Source organism: Ursus arctos, unplaced genomic scaffold, assembly GCF_023065955.2.
Source record: "Ursus arctos isolate Adak ecotype North America unplaced genomic scaffold, UrsArc2.0 scaffold_34, whole genome shotgun sequence".
Taxonomy (NCBI): Eukaryota; Metazoa; Chordata; class Mammalia; order Carnivora; family Ursidae; genus Ursus; species Ursus arctos.
Window position 1 is genome coordinate 29,750,492 of NW_026623030.1, and position 15,337 is coordinate 29,765,828.

At 54.5% G+C, this 15,337-nt stretch overlaps 1 protein-coding gene across 4 annotated transcripts in view; it reads left to right on the forward strand.

Annotated features, from left to right (window-relative positions):
• Window positions 1-15,337, forward strand: part of ADGRD1 (adhesion G protein-coupled receptor D1) — a 140,975-nt gene that overhangs the window by 24,181 nt on the left and 101,457 nt on the right. For 2 of the 4 annotated variants that reach the window (XM_057305802.1, XM_026514669.4), the window contains 2 exons: window positions 1,578-1,673; window positions 3,332-3,454. In XM_057305802.1, coding sequence (XP_057161785.1) covers window positions 1,578-1,673; window positions 3,332-3,454 — 219 coding nt within the window. The remainder of the gene's footprint in view (window positions 1-1,577; window positions 1,674-3,331; window positions 3,455-15,337) is intronic. The other 2 variants (XM_057305803.1, XM_026514670.4) reach the window with 1 other exon arrangement.

Below are 15,337 nucleotides of genomic sequence, written 5' to 3' on the forward strand. Positions count from 1 at the left end.
CGCCCCCCAGGTCCCTAAGTGCACGGGAAATACAGTCTCTATCTGACCGAATTCGGATGTTTGCCGTAAGGAGAAACCGCAGAGGCCCCGAGCACTTTCTCCCAGTATAAGTTTTGACTGACTTGGGATGCTTTTACGTTTTAATTTTTATTTCCTTATTGCTCTTGATCATGTCACATGGCTGACGTCACAGCACCTGCCCACGTCATGTCCCTTCCCGTTCCGTGCAGTGGAGTTTTTAAAAAGCTACTGTGCTTTCCACACCAGCACGGTGGCATTTTCCTTACCCCGTAACTTAACGTGCAGCCATAAATTGCCACCTAAGATTCTAAAATGTTTCCCTTAAAATTTGCAAACTGAGAAGCATTCTGGCTGGAGTCCAGGCCACCAGTGTCCTCAGAGTCAAGGGCAGTCAAGGAGCAAGGTCCTCCAGGAGGGTGGAAGGACCCGCCGGTGCGAGACCAGCCTGGGGGCCCTCAGCTTCCACTCTTGCCTGCCTGCGCACGGAGAGCCGTGGCGGCCACACGGGACACCCGCCTGGAGCTCCGTGTTCTCTCCGAATGGTCTGCACCTCGGGGCTGTAAGCTCCCTGTGGGGGTCGTTACATGACCAGCTCGGGTTAAAATGGACTGCTTCCCCCGTCACAATCCCATGTCTCTTCTCAGGGCCTTTATTTGAAAGCCTGTGAAAGGAGACCATCCCACCCCGTGGAAACGCACTGTCCACATACTTTATTGTTCAGGACACAGAAACTCAGGTTTTAGTCGTTATTTCAAACAGTAGCTCAAATATTCATAGTCCTGTCCTAACCCCTCCACACAATGCACTGTCGTGATCCAACCAGCAGCTTCGGGTGACTAAACACCTGTGCCTGTGGGCAGTTCTCGTAAAGTCATATAATCGCCAAGACAGGTCGTGGCTGAATTTTGCTCACCGATGTGTTACCTTCCCTGAAAACTCTGTGTATGTGTGCCCCGGGTCACGTGACTGGTGTCGGTGTCACCGCCGTCCCTGGATCCATTCTTCACATGACGGTGCCGGCTGGCACATGTCAGTTCCGTCCCGGGCTCCTCGGAAAACCGAGGGAGCAGGGCCCATCGGCACATTTTGCTGCTGGGACCGTCGAATGGCCTTGGAAGCCGTTCCATGCTCACACAGCTGTGTTACTTGTCGCTGAGTCCTCTGTTGTGCTGTCCACGTGTCATTACCATGCCGTCACCTCCGTGCTGTGTCCCCGGCTCGTCAGTTGTCGTGACATCACCACCACGAGCAATCTCGTCGCGGCTGTTTCACGGCTGAGCTCAGTTCCATATCTCTCAACTAGGTGTCTGAGGGCGTGGGACGCGGCAAACTGGAACCCACGTTTGTGGCGGAAGCCAGCAGCTGTCACGCCCCCCGCCTTGGGACTGGCGGGCCAGCGCGCGGGAGGGCGGGGGTGGGAGGGGGGCGAGGTCGGGAGAGAAAATCCAAGATGCCTGCCGGGTGCAAGACGGCTTCTCGGTGCGCGTCAGGTTGAGAGATATGCCGTTGTTGCTCATGTCACTCATGTGTTGTGCTTTTTCTTTTGTCCCACCTAGTGTTGCGAGCCCACAACCTCACTGTGCTTCCTTCCCATAATTCTACCTTTGTTCGTACCAATGACTCTGCCTACTCAAATTTCTCTGCGACCGTAGGTGAGCGCTGGTATCCTTCCGTCCGTGTTCTGTCGAGATCTGCCGTGAATCTAGAGGCCAGGTCGATTCGGTTCCGTGTGAATTCACTTTGGCTTGGCGAGCGAACAAGCCTATACCCGAGAACGCGGCCCGAGACCCGGGGTGTTGGCATAACCGTTTCCAGCTAGGTCTAGACGTAGGGCCACCCGCTGTGTGTGTGGGAAGGTGCTTGGAAGCGTTCACGTGACCAGGGTCTCCCGAACCAGCTGCTGGTTTTCAGACCCAGACAGACATGAGATGCTTTCTAAAAATAGAAATTGTTTGGATTTTCCAATGGCGTATATTCTTTGGGGGAGGAAAAGCATACCCTCTGAATGGAAAATTGAAGCTGATTTTAAAATACCTCCCCCCAAATTTGATCTCTTACAAACATTAAAATTAGCATGTCTTCTGTAGCTGGATTTTTTTTTTCAATTATTAGAAGCTGATTTACAAAACACCGAGGAGAGTCAGGGTTCAATTATTATCTTACTTAATAACCTCAGAGCCCACATGTTTCCTATTTTTCCTACGCAGCTCAAAGCAGAAGGGAGAGCAGCTATTGCAGTACCCCCCCCGCCCCCCGAGCAGCATACAGAGAGAGTTCAGATAAGTCAGGGTCATGCCGCCAACGGTTTTAGCACAGCGCCTAGCCTGATTGCTCTTTCAGCTGTGAGGTGTTTGGCTTCCAAAATTAATTTTTCCAGTGAGACAGTTTTGTTGAGGGGTTTATATGGCCTCACTCAAGTGTGCAACTGCCAACTTAATTTTGCATTAAATTTAACTTTGTAATGTACTGACTCCCCCACCCCCAGCAATAAATGAGATAAACAAAAAAATAATGAGTTTAAAACCGTAAGGGAGAACGCGGAGGCCCTTCGGGTGGGTCCTCCCCTTGACGGGGCTGTTGGAAGACCTGCTGGGGGAGCCGTCAGGCCGCAGGAGCTCAGTCGCCCTGCTGTACGTCTCTGCCGGTGTGACAGCTCACAGGCAGCGGGGAGGTGCCCTCTCGGCAGAGAAGGCATCTGGGCGACTTTGACCCCAGGGAATAATAAATGCCTAATCACACTTGGTTTTTATAGTCTTCACTTATCGGTCCTGTAAACCATTTACCCCACACTCACACCGTCAGATACGTTTGCCATGGGAATGGGGCCAGACAGAAGGGTGGACGGCGCAGCGAGCGCTAAGGGGGGCTCGCGGCCAGTCCGCCGGGACTATCTGAAGAGTGTCTTCAAGTTCAAACATGTACCCAAGCATTTCACTTAGAAGATGGGCGGGAGGGGCCCCTGAAGCCTGTGGACGGAGCTGAAGTTCGGAACAGTAGGAGGCCGTCACCGCGTGGCTCCTGGGAGCCCCCGGCCAATGGAATCATTAGAATATCGCTACGTATAGCACGTAGTGTGTACAAATACGGTAGTAATTGATGACAAAATATCAGTACGACCAATTAGTTATTTAATAGTCACATTATCTCGTTATATTATTTCTAACTAAACTAGGACTAGTTACATATGAAGCGTTAATATTAACGTGTAGGATATATAATATTATAAACATCAGTAATACAGTGTTGACGTCTGAGTCGTTTGTAAGTCTGACGATCGCTGACGGCCAATGCTGTCGTTCTTCTTACGCAGACATCGTGGAAGGGAAGGTCAGCAAGGGCATTTACCTCAAAGAGGAGAAAGGAGTCACCCTTCTCTACTATGGCCGGTACAAAGCATCTTGCATCAGCAGCCCAGCTCAGTGTGACCCTGACGGTGAGTGACCCGCGGCCTCCTCTGGGCGCTGGCAGGTGGGGATGCGACCTTGTGGTTGCAGAGCCTTCGCGGACACAGGGCTGTGGTTGGGAAGGGAGGGAGGGATGGGGGGTGCAGGTGCCTAGGATTCTAAGCAGAGATATGTCTTGGACACTGAGAGCTAAAATACCATCTCGCAGAGATGTGAGAGCAAACTAATCTTGTAAAGAAAAAAACAACCCGCCATAGAAATAGACGCGGTGATGTCACATCGGGACTTGGACGGGGCCGTGGCCTTTGTGGGAAGTAAATTGGTGGTGTGGCTCCCACCACGTTATTTCTGACTCTCGGATGTTGACGGTGGCCCTGGGCAGGGCAAGCCTGTGACACTCCCGCCCTGGGCTTGTTTCTTTTATCGCCGAGGCTGGGGGGCGGTGGGGGAGCCGCCCCTGCAGGGGGCTGCGGGCCCGTGGTGGGAATAGTGCCCTGGACAAAGCGGGGGGTGGCCACAGAGGAGTTGGCAGGCTGTGCCCTTCCCCTGTTCTCCTGTGCAAAGTGATCTGCTCTCCAGTGTCAGAGGTCTGGACAACGGGTATCTGGGCCGCATTTCAAACCTCTCTGAAAAGTTGTCTGACGTCCAAATCAGCTTCAGGCCTTCAAGTTCTGTTACCCCAGGCAGAATGAGAATTTTCATTTTGGGGAAAAAAGAAAGAGTTTAATGCAAGCCTGTCTGAAAGCGAAGGCCTTTCGGACATCCAAAGGCCTTCTCAAAACAACGTTGTGATGAACTTGTCATGCATAATTTTAGGACATATGGCCTTCATTCCAAGAAAAGCAAACAAAAGCTTAACAGGGCAAAAACATGTTGGTGGGGGAGGATATGTTTTGGACTTTGCAGAACCCAGAATTTCGAGAAATGGTTTTGAGGTCCAAAACCACGGCCAGGTTTACAAACCCAGTGTTCGAGCCATTCCGGAGTCCAGACAGCCCTATAAACACATCAGGTTTGTTTGTTTCTCTAAATGAAAAACAGCCTGGACTCAGCTGTGGCCACCAGGATGGCCTGCAGGGCAGGAAGCCTGGGGGGCCTGGCCGGCCAGGAGCGGCTCCTCTTGGGACAGGTTCTCCCCTGCTCTGGCTCCCAGGGGGGACGTAGGTTGTTCAGGAGGTGGGCGGCATGGGTCCCTGGAACTGCGATGATAGGGGGCGTCAGGGACCACCAGCCCTTGTGGGGGTGCCCGTGGGGGGGCCACGGGGGAGTCAATGCTCTGGCAAGTTTTACCTGAACTCTGAGACCACAGACTCGGGGCTCTGGGCTGGCTCCAGCCTGTGGCCGTGTGCGGTCTGGCAGGAGCTACACAATGTCGAACAAGCTGCCAATGTGGAAAAATAGAAAACTTTCATGTAAATATACGGATTTCCAGTTTCTCTTGAAAAAGCACCCCTTCCCCCCACTGACTCTGGTTGGGCAACTGCATAGCGCCCCCCGTTGTCAGGGACACCGTCTCCCAGACCATCACTGCCTCCCCGGCCCTCACCGTCATGGTGCCTCCGGGCACAGAGCGCAGTGAGAGCATGGGCTCCGGTCCCAGTTCTCGTCCCGTCCACGGTGACCTCGGGCAACTGTCTCACCTGAGTCCGTATCTGTCAAACGGGTCAGTGATAGTCCTTCCTCACGAGGCCGCTGTGGGGCAGGAAGGAGGAACCAGGCTCCTGGCAGGTGCAGTCCGGCTGTGAGAGGCCCCCTCGGCGATAGCCCTGGGTGAATGTTTGCAGACTCAGCTCCTCTCGCCAGGGAATCGGCCTTAATGGGAACCCCAGCTTGCCTGCTTGGAGGGCGAACCCCGCCCCTGCAGGGGGACGAACCCACAATAAGGACCCAGCATTATTGATCGCTGACTACGTGACAATCACAGGACCGATCTCATTACACATATTAGCTCATTTCATCCTCAAAAAGAGTGAGACAGACGAGAGCACAGGGTGGCAGGCAGAGCGGCGAAGTTTGGCTTCATGTCCCCCGCTGATAGCGGGTTCCTGTGTGCTGGAGTTTCCTGGAGCCGTTCAAACCAGCATGTGGCCCCTTTCTTTACAGTAGGGCCAGATATGAAATGAAGCCAGGAAACCTTACATGGCCCTTGGCTCCCGGAGACGGGGCTGGCGTGAGGCTTCCTGCAGATACGGACGGAGGTCGGGCATTTCTCGGTCTGCCCCCCTTTGTCTGCATGCCAGCTTCCTGGGGACAGGGAGCTGAGCACGTGAGACCTCCGAGGACCACAGTGCGCGCGTCCCCACCTGTGTCCTTCGCTTCGGCAGTTTCCCCACAGCCTGCGTGAGTGTGCGTTCCTGGGTCCAGAAGAACAAGAGGAGCCCGGGGAAGGTGTGCCCGGCGCTTTCCAGATTAACGTCCCCGCAGCTCACCGAGTGTGTGGGATGATTTCAGGTGACCTCGGGCAGTTAAAGACCTTAATGGTTGTGTTTTTATCTGAACACAAATGGCTCATCAGAAATGGGATCTCCTATCTACTGTTTGGGAGGGGACTTCAGTAGGTAGCGAGCTTTAAAAACGGCTGGACTTTAGGAATGATGTTGGGAATGATGGTGAGGAAGGGGGTGGTCAGGTGTGAAGGATGCGGGGACCTGAGATGTGGGGCCTTTCCCGATATATCCATCCCGTCCTCCTCCACGCAGTTGTCTCTGTTTCTCTGGGTTTTTTTGGTCGTGATACTTAGTGGGCTCAGACATATAATCCATTACTTTTGTGATAAAAACTAACATTAAAATGAGAGAGACGTTGCCCACTCCCAGTCCACCTGGTCAACTATTTTTATATTTCTTACTTCTAAATTCTCTTGTGGTCTCAATCCATGGTTTTGGCTGATTTTTGAGAGGAAAAAAAGGACCTTTTTAGCAGCAGAGTTGAAGTCTGAGCTTTTCAAAAAGGAGTAAACGGCCGAGCAGCCGAGCCACCGCCCCCCGCGTGCCCTCGGCCAGGCTGCCCACCGCCACTTCCTGCGCCCACGCCTGTTCCTGCCGGACCCGACTTCCATCTGCGTTTCTGTCGGCTCACGTGGGTCTGGCCTCTTGGCAAACAGTGGCTTCTGGGGAAGTTTCTCATGGGCACCGAGTGCAAACTGGGGAAGCTTTTGAGGATCTTTGGAGGGAAGAAGGCTATTTGGGTGCCTGGCCATTCTTGAACAGGAAGCTGAGGACTGTGTTCCTTCAGGACAAGATGTCTGTCCTCCATTCCCCATAACGGGCGAGAGCACACGTGGGGAAGCTCGGCGCAGGGAGGGACCCTTCCTGGAATGTTCTAGCACCTGTTTCGCCCACCCATAGACCTTGAGGGCTCAGCTCGGGTGTCATGTCCAGACAGGTGGGGCCTGCTGTCTGCGCTCCCGAGGCTCGCGGCACATTCCTCTCCAGCTCGTGCACGGCGGGGGATGGCCTGTTCATCGTCCGTCTTCCCTGCATGGCGGCAGCTCTGTGCGGCCAGGACTGTGTCTGTCTTGGTCACCGCTGTATTTTCGGGGATGGAAACCAGCATCACACACGCTTCCTAGGTGTCACTGAGCTGGTGCTTCAGTCCCTTCAGACGCTCCTCCGTCGTGTTTGACGGGCTGCTCACCGCTCTGGAAGGAGCCCGTCCTGTCTTTGTTCTCCGACCTTTAGAAGTTGTCTCTGACCTTGGACCGGTTCCCCCTGGAGTGACTTCCACCATTACGTCTGACACCGGCTCAACTCTAAATCACATCGGCTGCTCTCAGGAAAGACGGCCTCGCTGTTGCGCTCCCCCGCTTACCTCTGCTCCCCGTCAGCGGCCCCGCGTTTTCCGCTCCCGCACAGAACTTCCTCTGCTTGTAAACACCGGGCGGCTGCAATTCCTTCCCAGCCTTGAGGTGCCTTCTCCCACTTTGCATGAGGTTACTAAGTCCTAGCGGCTGAGCTCTTTGCGGGATGGAGTTTCAGGAAAGACATTTCCAGAGGGGTCTGGCAGAGGCAGGCCGGGCGTGGATCCAGCCGCCGTCTTCCCGGGATGGTCTGGGGTTACGGGGACGTTGGAGTGTGTGGGGCAGATGGTCCTCAGGGGAGTGTCCACCTGTACCCTCACATTACAGATGGGGAAACTGAGGTGCAGAGGCAGCACGCTGTGCAGTGAGTCTCAGAGTATCGTCCATAGACCACGGGCAGCAGGGTCACTTGCAGAGATGGTTGAGGGCCGAAGCTCTCGGGCTCCAGTCCAGGACCCACTGAATCCAGATCTCTGTGCATGAGGCCTGGGAACCCGTATTTTTATCCGGGACCTCCAGGTGATTCCCATGGACCCTGTCCCCAAATTGGCCATGGCTGAGCATGCCGCAAATGTGTTTTGTTTGGTAGCATTACGTGGGTCCTCGTGGTGGTTTTTACATTTTAATGAGCTTTCTAAACTGTTTTTAGCCAAATATCCCAGCTCGGGAAGTTTGCAGAAACAGCCTCCCACGGTGCTTTAAATACGTATTTTTAAATTAATATTCAACTCCTATATGAGAGACATTTTAGTTAAAAAGAAACTGCACTTTTGACTTCTTTTTAAAAATTCAGAAAATCCAACAATACTCCCACGCACCTGGTGGCAGGTGGTTGGGGTTGAGGGGTGCCCCTCGGATAGGTCGTACTGTCCTGACCTCCCGGGTCCCTGGCGCTCTCTGCTGCCTCCCAGGCTGGTTGGCACACGCCACCCACAGCTGGCGCTCTCTGAACGTGGCAGTGATTGGGAGATGGTGGCGTGGGAGGGAGTCGCACTGCGACAGGCGTGAGAAGCAGCAGCTGGGGAGAGCCTTTTGTTGGTGGGGGGCAGAAGGGAGTGTTTGATCTGGAAAAGGCTTGCTCTGCGGAGCACTGTGGTGCGTGTTGAAAGCACACAGCCTGAGCTTCTCTGTGAAGCCACCTGGCTTTCTTGCTCATGGATGCTGTCCTCCTGGCCGGATGGGCTTTAGAGCTTTCAGGCTCTGTCGTGCACAGTGGAGTCCGAGAGACGCTGTCCCGTTGTGTCTCTGCCGTGTCTCTCACTGCATTCCACACATCACACGTTCTCCTACCATTTCAAACTCAGATATGCCTGAGGATGGAAATCCTCATCCGTCACCCAGTGTTGGTGGTCCAGATTCTCCACCACTATGACCTTCGGCTCTTCTTCTCTCCGTGTTTTGCTTCTTGTGGTGTCATCCCTCTCACCTTCTTTGGCTGTTACTTCTCGTCTTCTGATTACGGACCTGGGGGAAAAAAAAACCCCGAAGATATAGTATTGAAGCTTCACTATCCTCACGGCCTCTTGGTGCCGAGTCAAAGTCAGATGTTGTGAGGGAAGACACTGTGCTCTAGGCCACGGGGTCGATACCGTTCACCTCCCACCTTCGGAGAAAGACCTCTTGTGTTCATGGACAACCATATGTAGCCATACTCTTTCCTCCTCAGTTGTTCCATGTTTCTTAGGATGAATAAGAAAGTCTTCATTCTCTTGGTGTTTTTTGGCACATGGGCCTCCATAGTCTCGAGAATGGACAACAGTAGATCGCTGGAAAATCGTACCAAGGAAGCTTGCACAGACAGACTTGATTCTATCACCACAGCCCCGATGTGGGCAGAAAGGGGGCGTGCCAATCCTTGAACTCAGCTTACCCGACGCCCAGCGCGGTGGCAGGTGGGATGGTGTCTACACCAGAGAACCGTCCGGGGCAGGATCACTTACTTTATCTGGTTTGGGCTGAATGATGCAATTATCTGCATTTCCAGTCGTGGTGCAATGTTTCTGAAGATCAGTGATTCTTAAGTTTTACTCACTTTTGAGCCACTTTTATAATTTGTACCCATATATGTATACCACCTGCACTATTATCCTACTTCGTGTTTTTCTTTCCATTTCACCCCCTTGGTTGTAATTGAAAAAGGAACTATGTCCCTCCCATGAATTGAAAACCACTAATAATTCCGGTCAATGGGAGACACGTGCATTACTGAGTTCTGCTTTGCCACTGAAGGCTTCCGCTTGAGACGTGGTATTTCTTTGCCGAGTGGGGATTCGCGATCGTTACTTACACGCGGATGGATTTACCCCTCGTCACAGTCAGAAGAGCAGACAACTGAGGAGGCGGTGGCCTCTCGCGCTGTGACTCGTGTCGTGGCAAGGCGTGTCTCAGTGCTAAAATCCTCTTGGAGCAGGTGTCCCGGACCCTAGGTTGTGGAATTACCGACTCTTAAAAATACGGAGGTAGAAAATGTCATTTTCAGCAGCACTATGCTGACGTGCAGGGACGGAGATCACATTTTAGTGTCTTAAGAGATCAGGGTTTGGGACCAGAGGTGGCGAGCTTGCTGGTCGACCGTCCCCAGGGGTCAGGAGCTTCCCTCTGCTGAACCAGAAAGCCCAGAAAGGCCTTGCCAGGCTCACCCTGCTCCCAGCCTGTGCTCTGTGGAAGCACTTGGCAGGTGTTACCCCTGTCGGAGCCTTGCACGCCCGGATCCTCTCCTGCACAGGGCTGCACTGCAGGGAAACCCACTGAGTACCCAGTAGTTGGGAGGGCCCCATGACAGCGTCTATTCATGTGACAAAGGAACCAGGGCCCCAGTTCTGGGAGGCCTCTCTTCCCCCGAAACCGGGAGAACGCACAGCTTGCTGGCCTGGGATGTGCTGTCAAAGTGAACCAGCCAACTCAGACTAAAGGCCTTCCCCACCCCACGAAGGCTCTTCCTCTTTCTCAAATCCTTTCTATTTAGAGCTAACTCTAGATAAACATGCAGTTACAGAGACTCAGACAGACAGTTCCCGTGTACCCTTCGCCTGTTTTGCTGGTGTGATTAACGAGGGGCCTCGAGGGTCCCAGATCGTGTGTGGGCCCAGGGTAATCACAGGGGTCCTCCAAGGGCCAAGTCCAAGAGAGACATTCGCAGGTGGCTTGAATGGGGAACGAGGGCCTTGAGCCAAGGGATGCAGACGCCTCCACGAGTGGAAAAGGGAAGGAACACGTCCTCCCCTGGGGCTGCGCGAGGGAAGGCGGCCCTGCCAACCCCTTGAGTTTAGCCCCGTGAGACTTCTCGCCTCCGGAAGTGGAAGAGAGGTGGTCAGTTTGGGTGGTGATTTGTTGCAGTGCCGCTGGAAGACCCGGGCCGCGGCACAGCCCCCGCTTTCCCTCTGAACCTCATCACACTTAGAGGCCCGGGCTCTGCACCTCGTTCTCTGCTTCTCTTTCCCCTCCCCCACCACGTGCTGCCACAAAACCATGTTAATCGGGTTTCTTCCATGTCCCATGGCCCCTCCCTTGTTGGGAACGCCCCTTCCTTTAGATCTCAATTCCAAAGGGACCCCCTCCGCTCCGGGAAGCCGCTCCTGGTCTTCAGGTCGGATGGCCCCCGTGTCCCTTCTTGACACTGAATCCCGGGGTCACTGAAGAGACTCCCGTGTGAGTGCGTTCCATGTCTGTGTGTCCACTGCCCTGCACGGCGGTGCGTGCCAGCAACCCGGGGACCCTGTGGTTCTGTGCACCTTTCCGTCGGCAGCCCCTTGCTCAGCCACCACATAAACATCTGCGGGATGAAGGAAGGAAGGAAGCAATGAGGGGCTTGCTTCCTCCGATTTCGTCTGTGTCCCTCTGGGTTGGAGCTTCTCCGGCCTTGGCAGGTGGCAGGGTCAGGGGAGGTGAGAAAATGTGATGTCCCCAGTCTGCGTGTTCTGCTGCAGCCCTGAGACAGGTCTTCTCTGAGACCTGAGCTTGGTGCTGAGGTGACATTGGAGGCACTGGACGTGGACAACTTGTTTCCCACTCTAGAACGTTCTTGAGCCTGCCCTTCTGGCTCAGGGTAACTGTCGTGCAGACTGTTCTCAGCAGGCTGCCAGGGCCGCCAGGGGACAGACAGACGGCTCTCCCTTGTGTCATGGCCTCACTTGGGCACAGGCCACCTCCGGCTGGACCCAAGTACCTTTGTAAGCAGGAGAGGATGGAGGGACGGCAGTGGCCTCTCTGGTATTCTCCCTGAACCCTCGACCCAATGTGCTAGTCATGAAGGAAGGAGGGAGGCATGTGCACCTCCTTGTGGGGGCGTCTGGGGGGACAGCGGGGTTAGGAAGGGAAATGTCAGTCAAGCGTCATTGTAAGCAATAGAAGCTCAATTAGGCTTAAGTGAAAGGGGGAGTTTATTGGCTCGAGGAACAAATGGCCGCAGGTAAAATGGTGTCTGGTTAGCTCTTGCTGTGCGACGTGAAACACCAGCTGGCGTTGCTTTTCCCAGTTTCGTGGGCTGGCTGGGCTCAGGGGGCCGTTCTCAGTCGGGGCCTCGAGCAGGTGCAGTCAGAGAACGGCCAGCCCCGGGGTCACCGGAAGGCTCCCTCCCTCTCACTCTGGCACCTCTGTGCTCGCGTGTGTGGCCCGGACTTCCGTGTGGGCTCAGAGCGCCAAGAGGCAGAGGCGGAAGCCGCGAGACCGTGGTTGCAGCTGGGGCTGGGCCAGGGTCACTTCTGCTGTCCCCTCTGGGTCAAGTCAGGCCCAGGACAGGTGCGGAACTTGGCTCTGAGGGCTGGTGGAGAGTGGCGGGGTCACGTGGCATGGGAGCAAATGGGATGCGAGGCGTCGTGGCTGCTTTGAAACGCGGTGTGCGTCAGGCTGGGTGCAGGTGGTCAAACACCCTTGGCAGAAACACGCATCTCTCCCTGCTCTGACTCTTCTCGGGAGGGCGCCCCACGGGTGGGAGCAGAGTCGGTCCAGACACTGATGGGCACCGCCCGGAGTTGGCCTGGGATGTGTGGTCGGCCCCACCCAGACGGAGGAAATGGGGGTGGGCAGGATGGCTCCCCCAGGAGACACAGGCGCAGTTCCTGGGGGAGGGTGCTTGGATGCCACGCCGGCCACAAGGCCTACAGGTGGCTGTGGTCCTCTACTCGCAGCTACTGGGGTCCACTTTGAACCACAGGCATGCGGGACACCGTGCTGAGTCCCCGGGCCTGGAAAAGGCTGCACCTCTACCCAGAAAGTCCCCCTACCCCACCCCTGCCAGCTGTCCTCCCGCCTAGCACAGAGACACGGAGAGGACAGTGTGTTCACCAAGACTTCCCTGCTTGGCCCGGGGCTTTGTTGTGCACTCTTTTCTTGCTGCAATTCCCGAGTATCTTTGTAGTTTAATTGAGTGAGCGCACGCTCTTCGGAACACACGCGGTCTCCGGGGGGAGAGTGGGACGGTGCTGTGATAACCGGTGCAGACCCTGTGGCCACCCTGCCCAGTTCCAGTCCTGCCTGCCACCCGCTGCATGGCCTCTTTGTGCCTCAGTTTTCCCACCTGTAAAATGCGGACACGGATCACACCTGCTTCACAGGGTTGCTGGAAGGATTAAGAATTAATACGTGTGCGAGTCTTAGCACAGTCTTTCTGGCTCCTGGGAAGTTCCCATTAACTGATCAGGCTTTTCTTTGTCAAGTTGTTTTCACATCGTAAGGACATGAATTTCTTGACTGTTAAATGTATCACATGTAGTTTTTTCTTCCTGGATTGCCAGTTGCCTTTTGACTTGGTTACGGTAAATTATTTGCCTTGCAGAATTTTGTATTTCTGCGCTCGAATGCACCCGTCTCTTCCTGTGGCCTCTGGATGATGTTTTCCTTTTCTTTTTCTGCATCTTGCTGAGAAAGACCTGTCCTCATTTTACCTGTTTGGAGAGACTCGAATTTACTGCTCATACGAAGAAAGAACTTGTCAATCAGCACACTTACTTCTCTTCCCTTCTGCTTGCTTCTTCCCTGTGCTGATGACCTGGGCGTCTGCAGCTCCTCGGGGACGCCGGCGTTAGAAGCTCCCTGTGAGCTCCTGAGACTCTGGGAAGACGTGAACGGATGTTTAAAGATAAAGCCACTCCCCAGAGAGGAGCGATTACTGTGCAGGTTACGCGGGTGAAAATGAAATGCTCGCCTTACAGGCAGCCTTCTTTGCCTTGCGTCCACCCTTACCTAACGCCAAACCAACTGCCTTATTTTTCTTTTTCTTCCTGGACAGAAAGACATTTGGCCAAGATGGGACTGAATACAAGGAATTTCTAAACGCAGCAAAGTGTTTGGAAAAAATTAACTTCCATGCACCCTCTGGGAATTCATTTCATAACAAAAATTTCACAATGCGTGTGTTTGCTTCCCGGTGAGAGGGGGGTTTCTGAGACCTGGGAGGCTCCGCGGGGAGGCTCGGCAGGAGGGCTGCGGTTTGTGCTGGACTCCGGTCCCAGGGCACCAGGCGGGCAGGAATGGCTGGGCCCCATGCAGGGAGTGGGCTCTGGGGAGGGTCCTGGGACCCCCGCCGCCTCTGAGCAGACGTCCATCCACAGTCCCGTCCTTCAGGGCACTTGGGGGCCCTCTGCTTTCCTCCCTAGCCCCAAGCACACACCCCTATGAGGTGGAGTTCCACCCTACCTTCTCCGAGGTTGAGAGGTCCAGACCCCTGCCATTATTTTGAGATTCCTCTTATATTAAAAAAAAAATGGAGAAATTGCAAACCGGGGTTATAAAATGATGCTTTTCTACATGCTTCTCATGAACCAAATTAGGGCTCGGAGCCCACAAAAGCATAATCGTCACAGGACATTCAAGCGTAATGCAGTCTGGTCGTCACAAGACATTCCAACAATTTGTAACACACGTGTCAGTCCGTAAGGCGTTACAGTAAAGGTGGTTGGTGACAGGACGCAAGTTTCTCTGTGATGGCAGATGTCTGCTGATTCGGTGACTCGGGCTGTGTCCATAATCTCATTTGGAGATAGGGCCCAAAGTCTAAGTTTGGTGCCATTTGTATAAATAAGGCCCGGGGCAAACGGCCCTCCACCCCTGTCCTCACAGCCCAAGTCATGGGCCTGTTTTGATCAACTCTGGGCACCATCCTCGCCCGCCTGGGCCAGACTGGGAGGGGTGGGGCAGCTGGGATGATTTCCAGCTCCCATCGAAGTCCACGCAGGTCTCTAGCTCAGCACTCGCACGAGTGCGTACACACTCTGTCTCTGCCTGTCTCTCTCTCACGCGTGCGCGCACACACACAGTTTACTCGTGTGCAAGGAAAGGGTAAATCTCACTGGAGTCAGCCCAGCAGGGTAGGGGTGGTCCAAGCTCTGGAAGGCAGCGGCGGGCAGCCTGACGTGCAGCCGAGCCTCCGGCCAGCTCCGGGCCTGCAGGGTGACTGTGGGACGGGGTCTTCGCCGCCGAGAGCTGGACTTGCTCTCAGGTGAGACGCAGCGAGCACGGAGCCAGCTCGTCCAGCGCGTGCACAGCCGCACCTGAGCAAAGACCCCTCCGTCCCCACCATGCGATATGGGGTCTTGAGAGGAAGTCTAGCTGCGGGGCCCCCGTCTGGGCCTCTGTGGGAAATTACTACCCTAAATGTCAAAACTCTTAAAAGTGGGCTTCCCCTTTGACCGGAAATTCCCCACTAGGAACGTACCCTGAAGGACAGAATCTGAGGGTTTAGCGTCCGCTTCCGTCTGGGGCGTAGGAAGTTGAAGGAACAGCCGTCCCGGCTTCGACTGTGATGCCGTGTAGACAGCAGGATGGCGTGTGAGTGTACTCACGGACAGCGGATGAGTTGTGAGGCAGTGAGTGCTTTTAAGACGTGGTTTACAAGCCAGTACGCGTGAGCTGCTTCCTTTCTTTGTGAAATGTGCTTGCAGGAAAGGTTTCAGAAGGAGTTGCCGTAAAGACACTTCTGGACAGAAAGGAGGAGTAAGAGCAGGATGGCGTAGGTTACTGATGTTTGCGGGCTTTGGGGCCGTAAGGTTTGAGCTTGGACCAAAGCCCAATGCTGGCCTGGTGACCTCGGGCACGCTGGCCTCAGTGTCTTCATTTGGGTTTCCGTCATATCGAAGGAGATAATTTGTTCAGAATTCCTGGGGAAGCGTCCAGTACT